At 38.9% G+C, this 18234-nt stretch overlaps 1 protein-coding gene across 40 annotated transcripts in view; it reads left to right on the top strand.

Annotated features, from left to right (window-relative positions):
- Nucleotides 1–18234, top strand: part of PTPRD (protein tyrosine phosphatase receptor type D) — a 1925499-nt gene that overhangs the window by 1740134 nt on the left and 167131 nt on the right. For 18 of the 40 annotated variants that reach the window (XM_075596156.1, XM_075596128.1, XM_075596146.1 and 15 more), the window contains 4 exons: nucleotides 5600–5809; nucleotides 8939–9099; nucleotides 13293–13307; nucleotides 17160–17272. In XM_075596156.1, coding sequence (XP_075452271.1) covers nucleotides 5600–5809; nucleotides 8939–9099; nucleotides 13293–13307; nucleotides 17160–17272 — 499 coding nt within the window. The remainder of the gene's footprint in view (nucleotides 1–5599; nucleotides 5810–8938; nucleotides 9100–13292; nucleotides 13308–17159; nucleotides 17273–18234) is intronic. The other 22 variants (XM_075596205.1, XM_075596216.1, XM_075596287.1 and 19 more) reach the window with 2 other exon arrangements.

An 18234-nucleotide genomic window follows, 5' to 3' on the forward strand; every position in this document is an offset into this window, starting at 1 on the left:
TCATTTACCCTTGCTTCTAGAACTACTTAAATAGAGTATTGACCATGAATAGTGTTGTCTTGTGATCATTACTTCAGCAAAGAGAATTGTCGCCCTATCCTTTAAGGAAGTAGTAAAGGGAAAGGGGTGAGGGAATTAAACCAAAGCGCTACTTTAATGGTAAATGGGTGCTCAACTGCTAATAATAATAAAAGTTAAAACCAGAGACAGAACATGAAACACAGACAGAGCTCAGTGCACATCCAGTGAAAAACCTATACACGGTACAGTGCCTAAATATATATGTATAGATATCTATTAAATAAAATGGTCTTTTAATTTAACATTTTGGCCAAAGTGTTGTAAGCCCCTGAGCCACTACACGGCAGACCACATCTCAAGGGTCCCTAACACTAATATAAATTCTTAATAACCTGTGCATTACCAGGAAGAATGATTTATAATAAATCTGTCAAAAATAGTTGCATAGTTCTAAGTCTGATTGAAGCTTTTATTAACTTGTACATTACCAGGAAAAGCACTCTGTATTAGATTTGTCACAATCATACTGCAAGCAAGCAAGTTCCCCTGAGAGTGGGAGATGCTATGGAGTGAGCTTTTAACCATTTAAATGTGGGAGGGGTGAGCTTCAACAAGATAGGAAGAGCCACCTTCCAATCAGCTAAGACCAGCTGAACAAGATTTGTAAAACATACAGGACACCTGCAAGCTCATATTGAACCCCCAAAATAACCACAACATATATATAAGCATATAGGTGTCACAGAAGACTGCTACTAAGCATGGCGATATATATTTAAAACCAGAGACAGAACATGAAACACAGACAGAGCTCAGTGCACATCCAGTAAAAAACCTATACACGGTACAGTGCCTAAATATATATTATAGATATCTATTAAATAAAACGGTATTTTAGTTTAACATTTTGACCAAATTGTTGTAAGCCCCTGAGCCACTACACGGCAAACCACATCTCAAGGGTCCCTAACACTAATATAAATTCTTAATAACCTGTGCATTACCAGGAAGAATGATTTATAATAAATCTGTCAAAATTAGTTGCATAGTTCTAAGTCTGATTGAAGCTTTTATTAACCTGTACATTACCAGGAAAAACACTCTGTATTAGATTAGTCAGAATCATACTGCAAGCAAGCAAGTTCCCCTGAGAGTGGGAGATGCTATGGAGTGAGCTTTTAACCATTTAAATGTGGGCTTGCAGCTGTCCTGTATGTTTTACAAATCTTGTTCAGCTGGTCTTAGCTGATTGGAAGGTGGCTCTTCCTATCTTGTTGAAGCTCACCCCCTCCCACATATCTGTTAAAATTGCTCTGATAATGAGCTTGGTGATGAAGAATGGTGAGGTATTTTTCATTCTGGGTGGCTCCTAGGATGGTAAACATGGTAGACATTTTCAAAGACTCTCAAAAGAATCCAAAAAGGGCAAGCAGCATTTGTATGCTGAGGGCATGTTGAATTTAACCCTCTATTAATAAAATGTATGAGCAGAGGGATTAGTACTGTAAATGTCAGTTATTTTGTCAGCACATTTAACAAGAGTGGTGGTTACATTGTGGGTGTTTAAGGTGGCAGCATCTCCCACTGAAGTACGCAAATCAGCAGTATGGTCCTCCTTTATCACCTTCATGAAATACTACAAATACATGTCCACTACTCAGCTGTGGCAAGCTTTGCTCAGAAGGACCTTCAACCAATAATATTATAAATAGATATGTGAAGCATGTATCTTGTGTGCATTTTTTTTCTCTTTTTTGCCCTCCCTATTTTTTATATTGCTTGGGTAAGTCCCAACGGTGCCCACTGCCATGAAGAGAGGATCAGAAAGAGAGAACATGTAATAAGCTTACCGTGATGTTCTTTTCCTGAAGTCCATTCATGGCAGTGGGATCATTTCCCTTCCCCCCCCCTCCTTCCCCGTTCCCATTGTTTTGTATGTCTTAATTATCTCTAGTCATTCAGTATCTAATAGCTGAGGACAAACTTGAAGCTGTCTGCAGGTAGTAGTAGGGACACTATTAAGGACCACCGCACAAGCATTTTCTGTCCTACCTCGACAACAACCCAACATTGTCCACTGGATTCCAGGAAAATTAGAGTTCATTTTCTCCTTTATCAGCAGTAGATGCCATTATAACCTTCAAAATCCATACAAAATTGCAAAGTTTGAAAGGATTAAAGAAGGAGTGACATTGAACTTTCTTGAAATTACATTGTATGGGTATGTGAAGCTGATTCCCATAACAAAGGGCCATTTTAATCATCCTGTACTTTGTGGAGCATTAATGTGTGTAATAGTTTGATAAAGAACAGTTATTAATTCAAAAATGTTTGGGTCAGAATGGGTTGCTTCCCACTTTGTAACAATATAATTGAGAGTTGAGGCCTGATTGTAGAATTAATGATGGAAGAAATAAGATATGCATTGACTGGAAAATGAAAATTATTTCCGATAAAGAACCAGAGCCCTTGATATATCTCCCAGAATTGCAATCACTGCATAAAGAAAGTATTGTGAAATAAAAAATGTGACTACCTGTACAGTATCTTATGCAATATTTGAAGACACAGGATTTTTCTTTTTACTGTTCATTTTAAAATTTGAAAGATAATATAGCATACTAATGCCCCACAACAGCAAACACACTTCTGCTTCAACCCCATTCAGATTGACATGCAATAAATTCCACTGTCTGTTACTTAATGGAAAACCAACACATAATAGATTAATGCAGAAACCCCTCTCAATACTTTTTGAGACAGAATATGTAATTACAAAAAGTCACATTGCTAGCCGAATACTGGAGCACATTAGTGTCTCAGGATATCGCTGGCCTGGGGATTGTATACCTAAATTTCTTCTAATATGCTGATATCGTGAGAAGTTTACACACAAGTTTATAGCCCTGGCTAATTTTGCAGATATCACTGAGACTAAAGCATGCTCTTTTTACCTCTGGTTAATACAGTGCCAACATTTTGAGCCCAAGCAAATTCCAATATTTGCCTACTTTACTGCAGCAATTACATAACTGTAGCAACAGTTATGCAAAATGGAGGCTCTTCAGTGAGACCTGAGCTGAACCTCCATAGAATCGTGAGAACCCACGATTGGACGGGTGTCAGGCAACAACTGCAAAGGGCTCTGTTCGTTCTGCCTAAAGCAGCTTTGTATTTGATGCTACCTTGTTTCAAGGGGCAAATTCACATATATGTTAGAGAGAGGGAAGGATCAGGGAAGCAGACAGCCAAAGATCAACAATCCTATGTAAAGCTATTTTATATTTGCTATTGCAAAGAAAATGTGGCAAATTAAAATAAAAAATGTTTAGGAGAAGGAACAAAATATGGGAAATGTTGCTGCTGGCTCCTTGCAGTTTGTGGTTCTTAGGCCAATAATGGCTGAGTTTGGGCTAATCAGAATTTCTCTAACTTCCTGACTCATCTAAATGTTAAGCTCATAATTATTAATGAGGAACCAATATCTTCTGCAAGCATGGAACTACTCGGGAGGTAAAAGAAAAGAATATAAAAATGAACATGTGCACATGAAGTAAACGTACAATCAGTTTGAGAAATAAAGGGAGGGCCCTAAAATATAGCAGTTTTTATATTGCAAAATTCTAGTATCTGCCTATGTCCAGGAAAAATGAATCCCAGCTTGTGGCATCCTTTAATGGACTAGGGTCCATATTTACTAAGGAGTGGTACTCTATAAGATGCCTACCAAAGGTGTCTTCTGGATCCAGAATATCACTGCTTAGTAAATATGTCCATAGGTTTATTCTTCTTTATATGTTAACATCATGTGCAAACCTACAGTTGTAAGAACATAAACAAAAAAATATATACATCTACTATGAATTCCTTGTCATCTTCTGAGTTACTTTGCAGTCAATCAGTGAGGAACCATAATATTTTACTAGGTCATAGATATAAATACAGTAGTAGTGGATGTATTCATCTGTTAGTTTGCCTTGTAACATTATTCTTTGCATAAATAACATTCATATGCCTACCAAGGTGTGAGATAATGTCAGCATATGCCTAAAAAATCTACTTGTTGTTGTGTTGATGATCACAAGATGTTCCCCCTCCTGAAATGAACAGTCCACTCCTGAAGCATATGTAACGGATTTTCTGGTCTGGCTGACCCACCCAATCTCACATTGGCCCCTGTGGTCTAACCAGCCCCCATTACATGGTCGTGTCTGGTGGTGCACCTGTTGGCAACAGGACTCCTGAGTCTCCCGCATGATGTTGTGTGGGGAATGTCAATCCAGAAAGGCAGCTGAGTTAGTGTGTTAGAGTCCTACCTACATACAGTGCAGCGCCTCCACCTCATCAGGATCTCTGCGTCCGCAAGGAGATGGTTCTGATGAGGAACTCCTTCTTGGTGGTGCCTCCCGCTGTGGAGTAACTTCACACTCACACATTGGGGGTTTTCTGAACATCTTTTCTGAAATCTTTATTGATGTATAGGCAGACTGCCCCTCGCAGCAGACAGCTTAGGCGCTCATCTTCTGTGCTCTCCTTTCAGAAGATCTATCTGCCCTCCCAATGGAGTTGGATCACCTCTTCTCAGGGAGATCACCACCTGTGCCAGGTCCCTGGACACAGTGTAGGCCCTGCCAGCCTTACTGCTGCAGGCCAGACTATTTGCTATAGAATCACACTTGACCTTCAACTTAACCAATACAAATTGACACACTAACTTTTGGCAGTTCTGTGTCTTATATACCAAGGAAATGGCTCCACCTCCTGTGTCACTAACAATGGACTCCAGGTCTGTTACCACTCCCCTCATGTACATATGACACCTCAGCAGGGTGTGAGGGCAAACCTCCAAGATTGATGCTGGCAACCCTGTATACTTACCAGGCTTACTGCCAGCATGAGAGAGAACACTATACCATTTTTAACACATGGCTACACATACATGCAGGGGAATACATTGTGACATTTTCCTTTTAGTTTGTGTAAGATCCAAGGTGTATTAGGAAAGTGTTTTCAATGCATATGTGAGGTCTTTTGTGGGTTATTAATGCAGATATGGTCATTGTTCTAATACTTGGGGTGTGGGTTCTCATTTCAAGCTGCTAAAATAATTGGTTTAGAAAATACAAAAAACGGATAATCATGCTGGCTGCAAAACTTTGTTGCTTCTTGATCAGTGGATATCACAACATATTAGTCATTTAAAGCAGCTGATCATGCTGCCATTAAAAAAAAAATCTACACACTAACAAGTGATTAGCTAAGTTGGTGATCGTTCCGTTCTCGTGTGATCGATCGGCGAAGATTCAACTCAGGGGTTCACTAAATGTTAGTGCTGCAGAAGAGAACCCAAGATGCTAAGTTCTATGGGGAAGATCATTGTAATACATTAAAAAATGTCATTAAAAATTATTTCAAAGAAAATGTTACAACTATTTTCTCATTGTACAGAACTGAAAAAAAAACCATGTAGGATATTGCTTGAACTGCAGCTATAAGACAATCCCTCGTGCTCTTTCATAATGTATCAATATTTTCCTATTACCTATACTGACGATCTTTAGGGGCATTTTCCTTTCAGATACTCAAGGAGATTTCAAGGACACGCAGGAGTATTCGATTAAAGAGAGAAGTTGCACTGAAGCCATATATTGCAGCTCACTTTGATGTTCTTCCTACTGAGTTCACCCTGGGAGATCAGAAACAATATGGTGGTTTTGAGAACAAGCAGCTCCAAAATGGACAAGAATATGTATTCTTTGTGCTAGCAGTTATAGAGCACTCTGAATCGGTAAGTAAGCTGTAATCAATCTATTTTATCTATCTAATTTTCTTTGGTCAGTTTCCCTACTCAGTGTGGGATATGTTGTTAGCAATTGCATGGTGTCCACTTTTTTTCTTTGTGTAAAATAAATACATCATTGCTTAACTTATTTTAAAAACCATTTACTTGAAAATACAAAGCAACAATAATCTTCTCCAGTGCAGGAATGTAACTTACTATATATTTGTCGGTAAAGACGAAATCTGAGTTTACTCCGATGAAATTCCCAAATCCTGTCTGTTTCTTTGGAGAGGGAGTGGCTCAGTGAGAAAATACACTGACTGGTACTGAGAGTTTGAAGCGTGGAGCCTGGTTCAATTCCCTTGTGTCGGCTCCTTGTGACCTTAGTCAAGTCACTTTATTTTTTTTTAAATTAGATAAGACATCATTTTAAATTAGCTACATTAGCTGCCTAAGAGTGGCATGCTCACTAAATATAATATGTATACATACACTACGTTAGTACCATTATTAAGATGCAGCGGCCGTTATGCGAGCATATCACAGAGCCGTTTTCGTGTGCGCTGCTGTACTCCACGCGGCCAATCACGCTGTTGATTTGTTTGAATTTCATGGATCCCGATTTCTTAGGGTGCTATTCTTCGCGTTTCCGTGGCAGAAGTAAATGAACTGTAATGTGTACAGTACTGTGTCAATTTGCAGGTGTTTAAAAACCAGAACACTAAAATGCCATTTTCTGCACTTGATAAAACACGAGTCAACAGGCGGTAATGACGCGCCATGACTTGGGTATTCCGAGGTATACAACGCGTGATATGTTCGAATAACGGCCGCTGTGCATCTGTAGGCATGACTGGTTAGTTTTGGTCAATGAGACTTTAAAAAGCATCTGTGATGAAAACAATGATCCATGTTACCAGCCTGATGTAATGTTTTACGATCACTATTTAATAGTTCAACTAAGGGGAAAGAGACAAAAAGCAAAATATAGCATGAAACTCTAGCAAGATTCTCTATTATTCTAACATAGATCTTGGTCTTCAAAACAGGTCAATCAAATCCTGTTCCACAATATTCCAAAGAATAATGAGAAACACAAGATAACTGATTTGAATAAATAATGGAAAGGATACATAAATATAAAAATGGATGCAAGGTTTTACATTTTTAGGAACTTATTATTTTTAAGCATTCTCCATAAGAATATGAAAACATTGCACGGAATAGTGTACTGTAGATGACCATTTAATGACTTTGGTAATGAAACATCCAAAGTAGCCAAAGAATAGCATTACTAATAACTGTTTACTGTCAGTTTAAGAGAATAAAGTACTATTTTTCATTTATCATAATTGATAGGCACTGACATTTCTTGCTGTCATATCATCCAAAATGTATCATTGGTTTGAAATGCTATTCAAATTAAAACTTGCCTATTTATCTCAGAAAAATGACTTCATTTAACGTTTCATTTTTCCACTTGTGTTGCTTTAGACTATAATTAGCAATGATGTACAGTACAGGTATTGCATTCTGTATCTTGATACCGTGTGGCTTATAATTATAGGATTTGGTACCAATTTTTACTTTTCCTGTTCAGATGCTTTGCAATTTTTAGACCTTCCTCTCTGCGAATATTGCATAAAGTGCTGAGGCATGAACTTCCCAGCAATTATATCTTTCAAAAGAAAGGTGGAAAATGAAATGTTTCTGCTTTTGACCGTGGATTGCATGAATAAATCATTTGTACTGCATCATTTTAGCTACATGATAAGAGGCATGTACAGTATACTATATTATGCCAATGTATAGCTAATGTTATCCAGGAAGCAAATTACAATGTTTTCTGGAAAACTTCACTCAGTTTTATTGCATTCTAATTTGTATTGGGGGATTGGGGGATTGGGGGGAAAATGTAGATGTATTAAAATGTGTGTGTTTTTTTTAAAATTTTTTGTTTTTACAAATAATATTTCTAAATAATACAGCTGCCTACAGAAGGGGTGCTCAACCCCAGCCCTCACTCTCCACCCCCCCAACAGACCAGGTTTTAGGATATCCCTGCTTCAGCACAGGTGGCTCAGTCAGTCCCTACTTTAGCACAGGTAATCAGATACTCAGCCTGAGCCTCTGATTGAGCCACTTGTGCCTGAAGCTGGGACATCCTGAGGACCTGACCTGTTGAGGAGGGCTTGAGGACTGGGGTTGAGCACCCCTCACCCACAGTATTTTATTTATGCTGCAAGGCACATTAAGTAGAAATGTTCTTCCTGAATGTATCTGTTTTGAGCAACAATAAGAGAGTTAATGATGAACATGTAACAATGTAAAGAATAAAGAAGTAGGATTTATAAAAGCTAAGTGAAATCTTCATCAAAATCTTACACTTTAGTTGGACCATCCTGTGTCCATCTTGGCCTAATAACCCTATAACAGGCTATATAATGCCACAGATTGTTTATACCATTCCAATTCTCCAAAACACACTAACCGTGGTAAAACAATAAATGAATTTAGCTGCAATATAATTATCTTTGTCAGGTCTGTGATGTTGAGCTCAATAATATTTTTGAACTATCTTTTCGATAATGTGAAGGAGCTATAGATGAAAAGGTGCAGCTACATTTTTCTTTATATTACAACAGATTTGGCTGTTGTCTAAAGCATTGTTCCTTTTTCAGTGTCAATAATTTAATAAAGGGGTATGCCAAAATTTGAGGGGAAAAAAAGCATAAACATACTGTACAGTAGTAGCATGACGTGACTTTTATCCACCTAAGCCTAACTGCCCATGCTGTTTGCAAAGAGACCCACTCTGGATCAATCTGCAACAGCATTGCTGCTACTGTACGTCTGGAGATCAAACTATTCAAAGATTACATGATTATACTTGTTTTATGGTTACTATGGCTGAAATCTGGGAACGGAACATAGCAGGAATAATCACACTTGCAGTGTTGATATATCGGGGAAAAATTACAATCTGCTAATGACAAAATCATGTATCCCTTTGGATATACTGTGTTGATGTTTGTGAAATAAAACTAGATCTACTAGTTAAGTCTTGTAATTTCCCTGTGGAATTGATTTCTGTATGTTTTTCCTTCCAGTAACTGTTATATTTTCTCCTTATAGACAATGTATGCCACAAGTCCATACTCTGACCCAGTAGTCTCAATGGAACTTGACCCTCAGCCTATGACAGATGAAGAAGAAGGGTTGATTTGGGTAGTTGGACCAGTGCTTGCAGTGGTGTTCATCATCTGCATTGTCATTGCTATACTCCTTTATAAGAGGTAAGTTTCACATTGAACACAATTGTAATAAAATCAGGCTTAAGGCCGTATAACTTAGAGATCATATATGTTTCTATGAAGACTAACATTGAAATAGTATAGTACATAAGAATCTGCTGTTTTTTGTGTTTTATTAAACCCCTTAAATAGTGGATCTGGCCAAAAAAAATAGTCTGCATTCTTATCCAACTATGCTGTAGTCTTTTTATGTTTATAAAGCTTAGTAAAGGTAATTCATCACATCCATCATCTGCTGTTATAATTTTGTTTAATAAAATATCTGTATAGCAAACATCAAGCATTTAAAAAAACAGTGCTCTACAGCTTATGCACACTAATATATTTGTCATATTCACCATGTCAAAACTCTGCTAGCTTTATTGCATTCACTAACTTTATTGCATTAGTCACTTCAAGTACTCTACTTCATTCAAGTGTAAGTAAGAACATAAATGGTGCCCAGTTTGCATATTTCATATGCTACCTATATTCGCCAACCAATGCGCTATATAGGTTACTGTACATGCAAATCAGCGTATTCTCTTGAGAATCCCAGCGGAAGTTGCAGTTTAGTGTTCATGTATCTTAAAGGTCTATTCACAAAATATTGGAGCATGCCCTGTCTCATTTCTCAGACTATTTAGAAGAACTTAGTAACACTTTAAAAATTGAGTTTTTTAATTATTATGAGGAATGTTTTTAGTCTATTGAATACATATATATATATATATATATATATATATATATATATATATATATATACAGCTAAACCCCGTTATAACGCGCCTCGCTATACCGCGATTCGGTTATAACGCAGTTTTCCCGTGGCTCCCGTTTAAAAAAAAAATTATTTTTAAAATTTTTAAAAAAAAAATATTTTATTTTTTTGCACACTGCACACACTGCACACACTCACTGCACACACACTGCTCATTGCTCACACTGCACACACACTGCACACTGCACACACACTGCTCATTGCACACACTGACACACTGCACACACACTGCACACACACTGCACACACACTGCACACACATTGCACACTGCACACACACTGCTCATTGCTCACACTGCACACACTGACACACTGCACACACACTGCACACTGCACACACACTGCTCATTGCTCACACTGCACACACACTGCTCACACTGACACACACTGCACACTGCACACACACTGCTCATTGCTCACACTGCACACACTGACACACTGCTCATTGCTCACACTGCACACACACTGCTCACACTGACACACACTGCACACTGCACACACACTGCTCATTGCTCACACTGCTCACACTGACACACTGCTCATTGCTCACACTGCACACACACTGCTCACACTGACACACACTGCACACACACTGCTCATTGCTCACACTGCACACACTGACACACTGCTCATTGCTCACACTGCACACACACTGCTCACACTGACACACACTGCACACTGCACACACACTGCTCATTGCTCACACTGCACACACTGACACACTGCTCATTGCTCACACTGCACACACTGACACACTGCTCATTGCTCACACTGCACACACTGCACACACACACACACACACACACACAAACTACACATATACATAAATCAGCCTTACCTTGGGGATGATTGGTGAGGCATGTGGCTGCAGGGGGGGGGGGGGCGTGCCGGTGGGGGTGGTGCTGCGGTGGAGGGGGATGATGGCTGCGGGGGCCCCCGATGCTGCGGGGGCTGGTGGGATGGCCCGGTGCAGCGCGGGGGGGCATGGGGGGGGCAGGACGACCCTGCGCTACGGCAGGGCCAGGGGGCCCTGTATTGCGGCGCGAGGGCCCTGTGCTGCGGCGGGGGGGAGCCGGACCGGAGGGGCATCCCCCCTCCCATCTCCTGTCCCGCGGTGACAGGGGAAGCGGAAGCCGGAGGGGCATCCCCCCTCCCATCTCCTGTCACGCGGTGACAGGGGAAGCTGAAGCCGAAGCCGGAGGGGCATCCCCCCTCCCATCTCCTGTCACGCGGTGACAGGGGAAGCTGAAGCCGAAGCCGGAGGGGCATCCCCCCTCCCATCTCCTGTCCCGCGGTGACAGGGGAAGCTGAAGCTGGAGGGGAATCCCCCCTCCCATCTCCTGTCACGCAGTGACAGGGGGAAGCCGGGACCGCGGGGTAAGTATGCACTGATGCGGCGGCCATTTTTTTTTTTTAAATTAGCGCGACCCCGTTAGTAACGCGGTGGTCTCGGGGTGAACCCCGAGGACCGCGTTATAACGGGGTTTAGCTGTATATAGTGTGTACAGACTGAATGAGGACAGTGATTACCACTTCATTTTAAATGTAGTATATGTGTATAGAAGGACATTTTCTATTCCCATTAATTATGTATGGTACACAATAGAAGAATAGCGTTTTTTACACTAGAATAATTTTATTTTATAATAAATTAGCACATACTAAGTTCACAGTTATGACTTTATTTACACTAGTTATATACATATTGACTACAGTACAGTGTATGTAAATTTGGAATTAGTGTAGGTGCAAATTTGGTAAACATTGCCATCAAAGGTTTTCTCTCTGCTCTCACAATGTACAGTATGTGTTACTGCACTGAATGTTACTGTACTGAATTTCTACCGTACGGGGAAGTTAATATTTGCTTTATAGCTCAACTATTCAACCCTCTCGATTGCTAGAGTGACTAAAGTTGCATGAAATACAGTATGTGACTGCAGGTATTTATTTTGCTATTGTTTGTTTGTTGGTTTTTTATATATGACATCTAATAGTATTTCACATCATATACTGTAACATAATCATATTGCATCACAAATTCTCAGGTTTCAAATTTGGAAACAATAGATTTCCTATTACATCAGAAAACAGGGTTGTGGTATGATTTTATGATAAAGCCGGTATGAACTATGGCTGAAGAGAACCACAACAATGCATTTTTACGATTCATATTTGATGAAAAGGGAATATATAGTACGTGTGTGTAGAGCTAGGAGAAAACGCCAATATCCGTTTCCAGGATTTTTACAGAGGTAACCCCCAAAATTAGTTTTGCAGTGTAAAATCCACAAATGGATTTCGCCGATTTCAATCTACTCGGATTCATCAAAAACTGTCAGTTGATACAACCCGTTGATGGATTTGAAAATCCCAATCTGCGGATTCAGCAATCCGTTGGATTCTTAAGAATCCGCCAATGGATGGCGGAATCCACGGAGTGTATTAGTTATCAAAATAAAAAATCCGCAAAACGTGAATCACCCTTTTTGAGATTGATCAGCTCAAATCAGCAGACCAAAGGAACCAGGCGATCCGCTTTGGATCAAAATTTTCCCCCAAAAATGTGCCCATGACTACACGTGTGTATAGTTTTTTCATAAAACAACATTGGAAATTCGTGCCACAGTTTTACTTAAAGCTGTGGGATTCCTGTTGCTTCCTTGTGGTGGAACCCCTTCTTCTTGGATGCACTACGATGCATGCAAACAGGTCAGGAGACGAGTCGCACATACCAGACAGCAAAAGACTGTTGTTGCTAGCAAATTGTCTGGGTACAATTCAACATTTATTGCAGCATGGCGACAAGAGAACACAATGTTTCAGGTACCGGCTCACACCAAGCAGAGGGGGCACACACCCCTAAAATGTTGTGTTCTCTTGCCATTAATGCTACAATAAATGGCAAATGATGTCCTGACCTAGCACTAGCACCAACAGTATTTGGTGTTTGCATGTAATATTTTCAAATATGGCATGTTTCCATAATTGGGGGAGATAAGGAAATGTATGAAGGATATTGAATTTTAAGCATTATAATTTCATGTACTGAAATATAATACAGTATATTGTAAATGTGGGTTCATATTAAAATTTTCCTATAGCATACACCCATGTTACTCATTAAAGTGCAATAGTGTTGATTGGGCACTATTGCGCTATAAATCCCATTGAGTTTAACTGGAGTTTCTGTGTGTTTGTTCTCAATCAGCACTATCGCACTTTAGGGAAATAGCCCCCTAAATATTTCCCAGTTTTTCTAAGAAAGAGAGTAACTGAATTGGGGTGGGTTTTGTTTCTACTGTATTGTGGGATGAATGCCCTCGCTGAATAGTTGACCTCGTTGTCATTGTATCTATGTTTTGCCAGTGAACTAACATTACACCTTTTCCCCCATTGCTGCATTAAAATGGAGCAGTAAACCGGACAGGTGAGAAATGAGTAACAATAAATAAAAATTATGTATGAAAGCAAATTAAACTATTCATTTTTATTTGAAATTGTAAGCCTCTAGGTTGTTTTGCACAGCCCAGATCCTCCATTCCCTTATGTATTAATAATCAATATACTTCCAAACGTTGTTTTCTGAAGAGAGGTTATTGTTTCAGTACAGGATATCAAGCTTGATTAAACCCTTAAATCTCCTTGTTTCGAATAGGACAATGGTCCTCTCCTGAATCAGAGACTCTGCCAGCTGTATTTACTATCAGTTTGCTTTCCTCTGATGTCTGTGGTGCATGATTGGCTATTCCATCTTTCCATGGGACTGATAGTAGTACCAGCAGCAGCCATAAAAAAACCTGCTGCATATGCAGTGGAAGAGGTCCTAGGGGGGTTTCCCCCCCTAGGGGGGATCACCCTGACAAGGGCTCACATACACAATTTCATATTGATGTTTATGTATTTTTGTGTACCATTGTAAGGGTTCCGGTCCAGGGTTTTGCTGGAGCTTGCCCTTACTTGGCTGTTGTGGCCATCTTGGTTCCTGGCAAGCTTCTTCCTGAATTGGCTGCACCTGTTCCAGGGCTTAAAATAGCAGTCGGTGACTCCAAGCCCCTGCCTGAGCTTTGTTTGCATTTCTTTGTGTGCCTGGCCCCCTTGTATTCTGATTCCTGAGCCTGCCCTGTTCCTGAGCCCTCTCTGTTCTTTTGGATTCCCTGTTGTCGACTTCAGCCTGTTATCCTGACCACTGTTTCTGTGCCGCCTGCCTTGACCCCAGTCTTTACCCAGACTTAAACCTTTGCCGCCTGCCTTGACCTCTGCCTGGATCATGACTACTCTAACAGGACTCTGTCCCCTGGCTCTGGTCGGTGATCTTATACCCCTACCTCAGCCCTGCGGGTCCGCTTCCTATTCAGCGACGAGCATCATTACAACCTTTGACTGTTTGGAGGTATCGTCAATGCTGGATACTACATTTCCTTATTTGTGTGCGGAAAGGTGGTTTCTGGGAAGATCTTGTATGTCAACTCTCGAGGCATGTGTAACATTTACATATGTGTAATGCATAAATTCAATAACTATTAACCCTATTAATTATCATACAGTTAGAATATACAGGGGATTATCTATTAAACGGCGATAGTTCTGATTGAAGCTCTATCGAACTGAGCGTTCCATTCAAATTAACAAGAGTGGTTGTGCCTCGATCGGCACGATTGCAGCTTAAAGCTGCAGTTCAAGCTCCCGTTTTTTTTTAGTTTTTTTTTGTAGTTTTTTTTTTAGTTTTTTTTTTTACTTCAATAGTGTAATTTGGGCAATCTCTACTTACCTAAAGAACTGCATAGCTGCCGGTTAATTCGTTCTCCGTCTATTGATCAACAAAGTTTGGCGACATCTTTAGATATGGGGAATGTAAATGGTTGCTATAGTAACAAGCATGCTTGTTAAACTAGAATACAAGAAAATTGGTCTTACTACAGAACTGATTTATTAAAAAAACACATGCAGGATATTGCTTGAACTGCAGCTTTAATGAATAAACCCCAAAATCTGTGGTTAAAATGAAATGAGGAGTCTTTGTTAAGTTAGTAAAGCAATGTACTGTACATCTGTGAATTACTGGACTATTGTTGACTATTCCTGTGGTCCATTATTGAATTATACAAATACAATCTGTACAGTTTTGAGTAAAGATCCTGCATGTGAGTCACTGAATCAGAAATGTTAATTTCCTCATTTTAAGTTCACTTGTCAGCCACACTGTTGCTTTTGCTTGCTTTTTTTTTTTTGTAATTATTATTCAGTTTAGTGATATCACCACCTACAAATAATCAGATGTTTCTGGTACAGTACCAGTAAATCTAATAAACTCCTATTCTGTGCTCTATTAAAAGTGATCTGAAATACCTAGAGGGAATGTTGCTAGTGTTAGATTTTATTAAGATAGGAATCTGATGCATTCCTTGTGTGAGACATTAGAACAGCTCAGCTATGGCTACAGTTTATTGTCATTTGTCTCATTTGAAGATATGTGATATCAAGCATGCAGTGGCAGAGCTTAAAACAGGACTTGTATAGGGAATCACTCAATGTTGTCCAGAAAACAATTAGCCATATGTTTACAGCTAGCGATGATCTGGCTCCTTAACAACATCTAGAAACCACAGCAAATTGATGACACATAAGTGAATTAATATGCACTCTGAAGTCTCCATCTGGCTCTCTATTACTGGTTTCCTAACAACAAAATGGCACTTCTTTACTCTCCTTAACCATCATGAACCAAATTGCTACAGTTTTAAAAATAGATTAAGCCTTTCCTATTTCATTTATTCATTTTAATTGCTGTTTAAAAAATGAATACTTCTGTAGCAAAAATTGTTTCAACACTAACGTTTTTCAGCAAAGTTTTATGGCTGCAATACGGGGACAAGACTGGTATAAAAAAAACACCACATTTATCATAGGAAATACAAAAATCTAATCGAAGTAATAAATTTGGGGATTTGGGGGGGTTGATTTTTTTTGGTTTTTAGCACCAGCATTGTCCCAATTTGGATGCTGGGAAACTCTGGAAGAAGACAAAGTCCCACAGCTACCAACAATTAGTTATTAAAATCAACTGCTGTAGCTGTAAAATCGGGGCATAAATGGTGCATACAACTTTTCTCTAAGAACTATGATCCTAAATGATATTTACTGTAGGATCGTAGTTCCTGGAGGGAAAAAAAAGAATTACAGAGAGCACAGTTTAGCAGAAAGAATATAATTGTAGAGGACATAAAGATGAGTCTATTCACATGGGAGTAAGTCCTAAACATCTCTCGAAGACTCAAAGTGGTGTTAGGAAGTGACAGAACTTATAACAAATATTAATGTCAGTGTTGATGGAAGTGTCTTTAGAGAACTGGAGGAGCTGATGTGTTTTATTATACAAGAGTGAAAGGAAAGCTATTAACTACAGGCCATTCTGTTACAGTACATAGTAGGCCCTAGGGGATTGTGTTGAGTAGACTTCAGTCTGCATAATATGGATGATCAACACTGTTATGTTTTATTTGGGGACATACATATGTTAAAAATGAATGTACATAGGGACTTAACGTGTTTATCACACTATATTTAAGGTAAAAAAATAGAGGCCTGTTCCAAGGCAGAAATCTTTCGCTTTTTCAGTCTACTAACACAGGATCAAATGATACATAAGCTAATGTATTTATACTATGTATGTCTCTTTAAGAAACTCAGCAATTTAATTTTGAGTTGATTCTACAGCCTAAATAGGGAAAGATTAAGGAAAAAGCTAGTGCAATTCAGTACTCAAACGTTTGATTGTTGTTAAAAAATTTTTTAATAATACAAGCATAAGATTATGATGTCTGGCTATTAATGGTTTTAGGGCAAGGAGCAACAACAAAAGTTGCTAAACCAGGTAGCTTTTAAAACAGAAATAAACACAATACTATTTGGAAGCATCTCATGTGTTATTGTGAAATATGATTTGTTTTCTTGTCACATTTGTATTTAATAGGGAGTCAAAATATACTGTATCACATTGGTTTAGAATGATGGCATTTTATAAGGATATGTACTGTATGTTGGAGGTGGCGCAGGACTTGTCTACGACTTTGTTCACAGGCTCACAAATATTTTTCTGCAGTGTCTTTCATTGTTGACATATTTGCTGCCTGAAGGACTTGTAATGCATTGCTGACTTCCTGCTCAGCAACAGGATTAAGACTTTTATTGGTCAGTAGTTTTAATGCCAGGCAGCTGATGGAGTTATATTGTATTTTATTATATTGGCTATACATTTTATTATCTGTATTTTCATGTACAGGAAGAGGACAGAATCGGACTCTAGAAAGAGTAGCTTGCCTAACAACAAAGAGGTTCCATCACATCACCCCACTGACCCTGTAGAGCTGAGGCGTCTTAACTTCCAAACTCCAGGTAAGAAACACAATTCCTGCTTCTTGTCTCTGTCTAAGTACACTGGGTGTTTACAATCATTGAGCTTGGGCACAGTTTAGTAATTCACAAGGTTTGATGACCTTTATAAGACCACATATGCACCGTATTACTATTGTGTTTATAAACAGAGGCCTACATGGTTTCAAAAATGGTCTACTGTACATGTTCATTTTCTTTTACTGTATGCCACAGCTTGTAAATAATCCATTTAACAGAGATAACTATGGAAGAAATCTACACTGCGTGATTTTGAAAAACACATCTGTGACTTTTTTTTTAGTTGTTTAACTAGTCACTTTGAAGCAAGTGGGAAATAGTTTGAAGCGAAATCTACCATATTCAAACAAAAATCAGCCAGCTTTGCAAACCCACTTGCCAAGGGTTACATGGCCCTTTATATACAGTACTGCCATTAACTCAGAGCTCTGTGCATAAAATAAGAAATGTGGCTTTTTATGTGACATTTTGATTAATAATGGCAAGTCTGCTACTTGAGGGAAATATTACTTATCTTCAGACAGTGAGACAATGTTGAGAGATTTCACGACAAATGTGAAATTAAAGCAAATTTTGCTAAACATGTCACAGACCAATTTAAAGACTTTTACACATTTCTAGTCACATACGTGACTGCTTTCCAGAAAAGTAATTATTTTTCTACACATTTCACAGATGTTAAACAGATGATAACTACAGTATGTTAGTCAAGTGTTTGACATACTTGTAGACTTAGTTTCTGAAGGTGAAAGCATAGATATTCACACTCCTTTTGTTATTGCGGACCACATTGTTTATAGTGTAGAGTGTGGAGGTTAACCATACTAATTGTTACTTACACCAGTTTATACGTGTATCAAAAATATTGTCCGTCATTTTGAAATCAGTTTAAGATAAATCGGAAGGAATTTGATAAATGGGGGAAAAAAGTTTATAGTATATAT

The sequence above is a fragment of the Ascaphus truei genome, chromosome 1, assembly GCF_040206685.1.
Source record: "Ascaphus truei isolate aAscTru1 chromosome 1, aAscTru1.hap1, whole genome shotgun sequence".
NCBI classification, from domain to species: domain Eukaryota; kingdom Metazoa; phylum Chordata; class Amphibia; order Anura; family Ascaphidae; genus Ascaphus; species Ascaphus truei.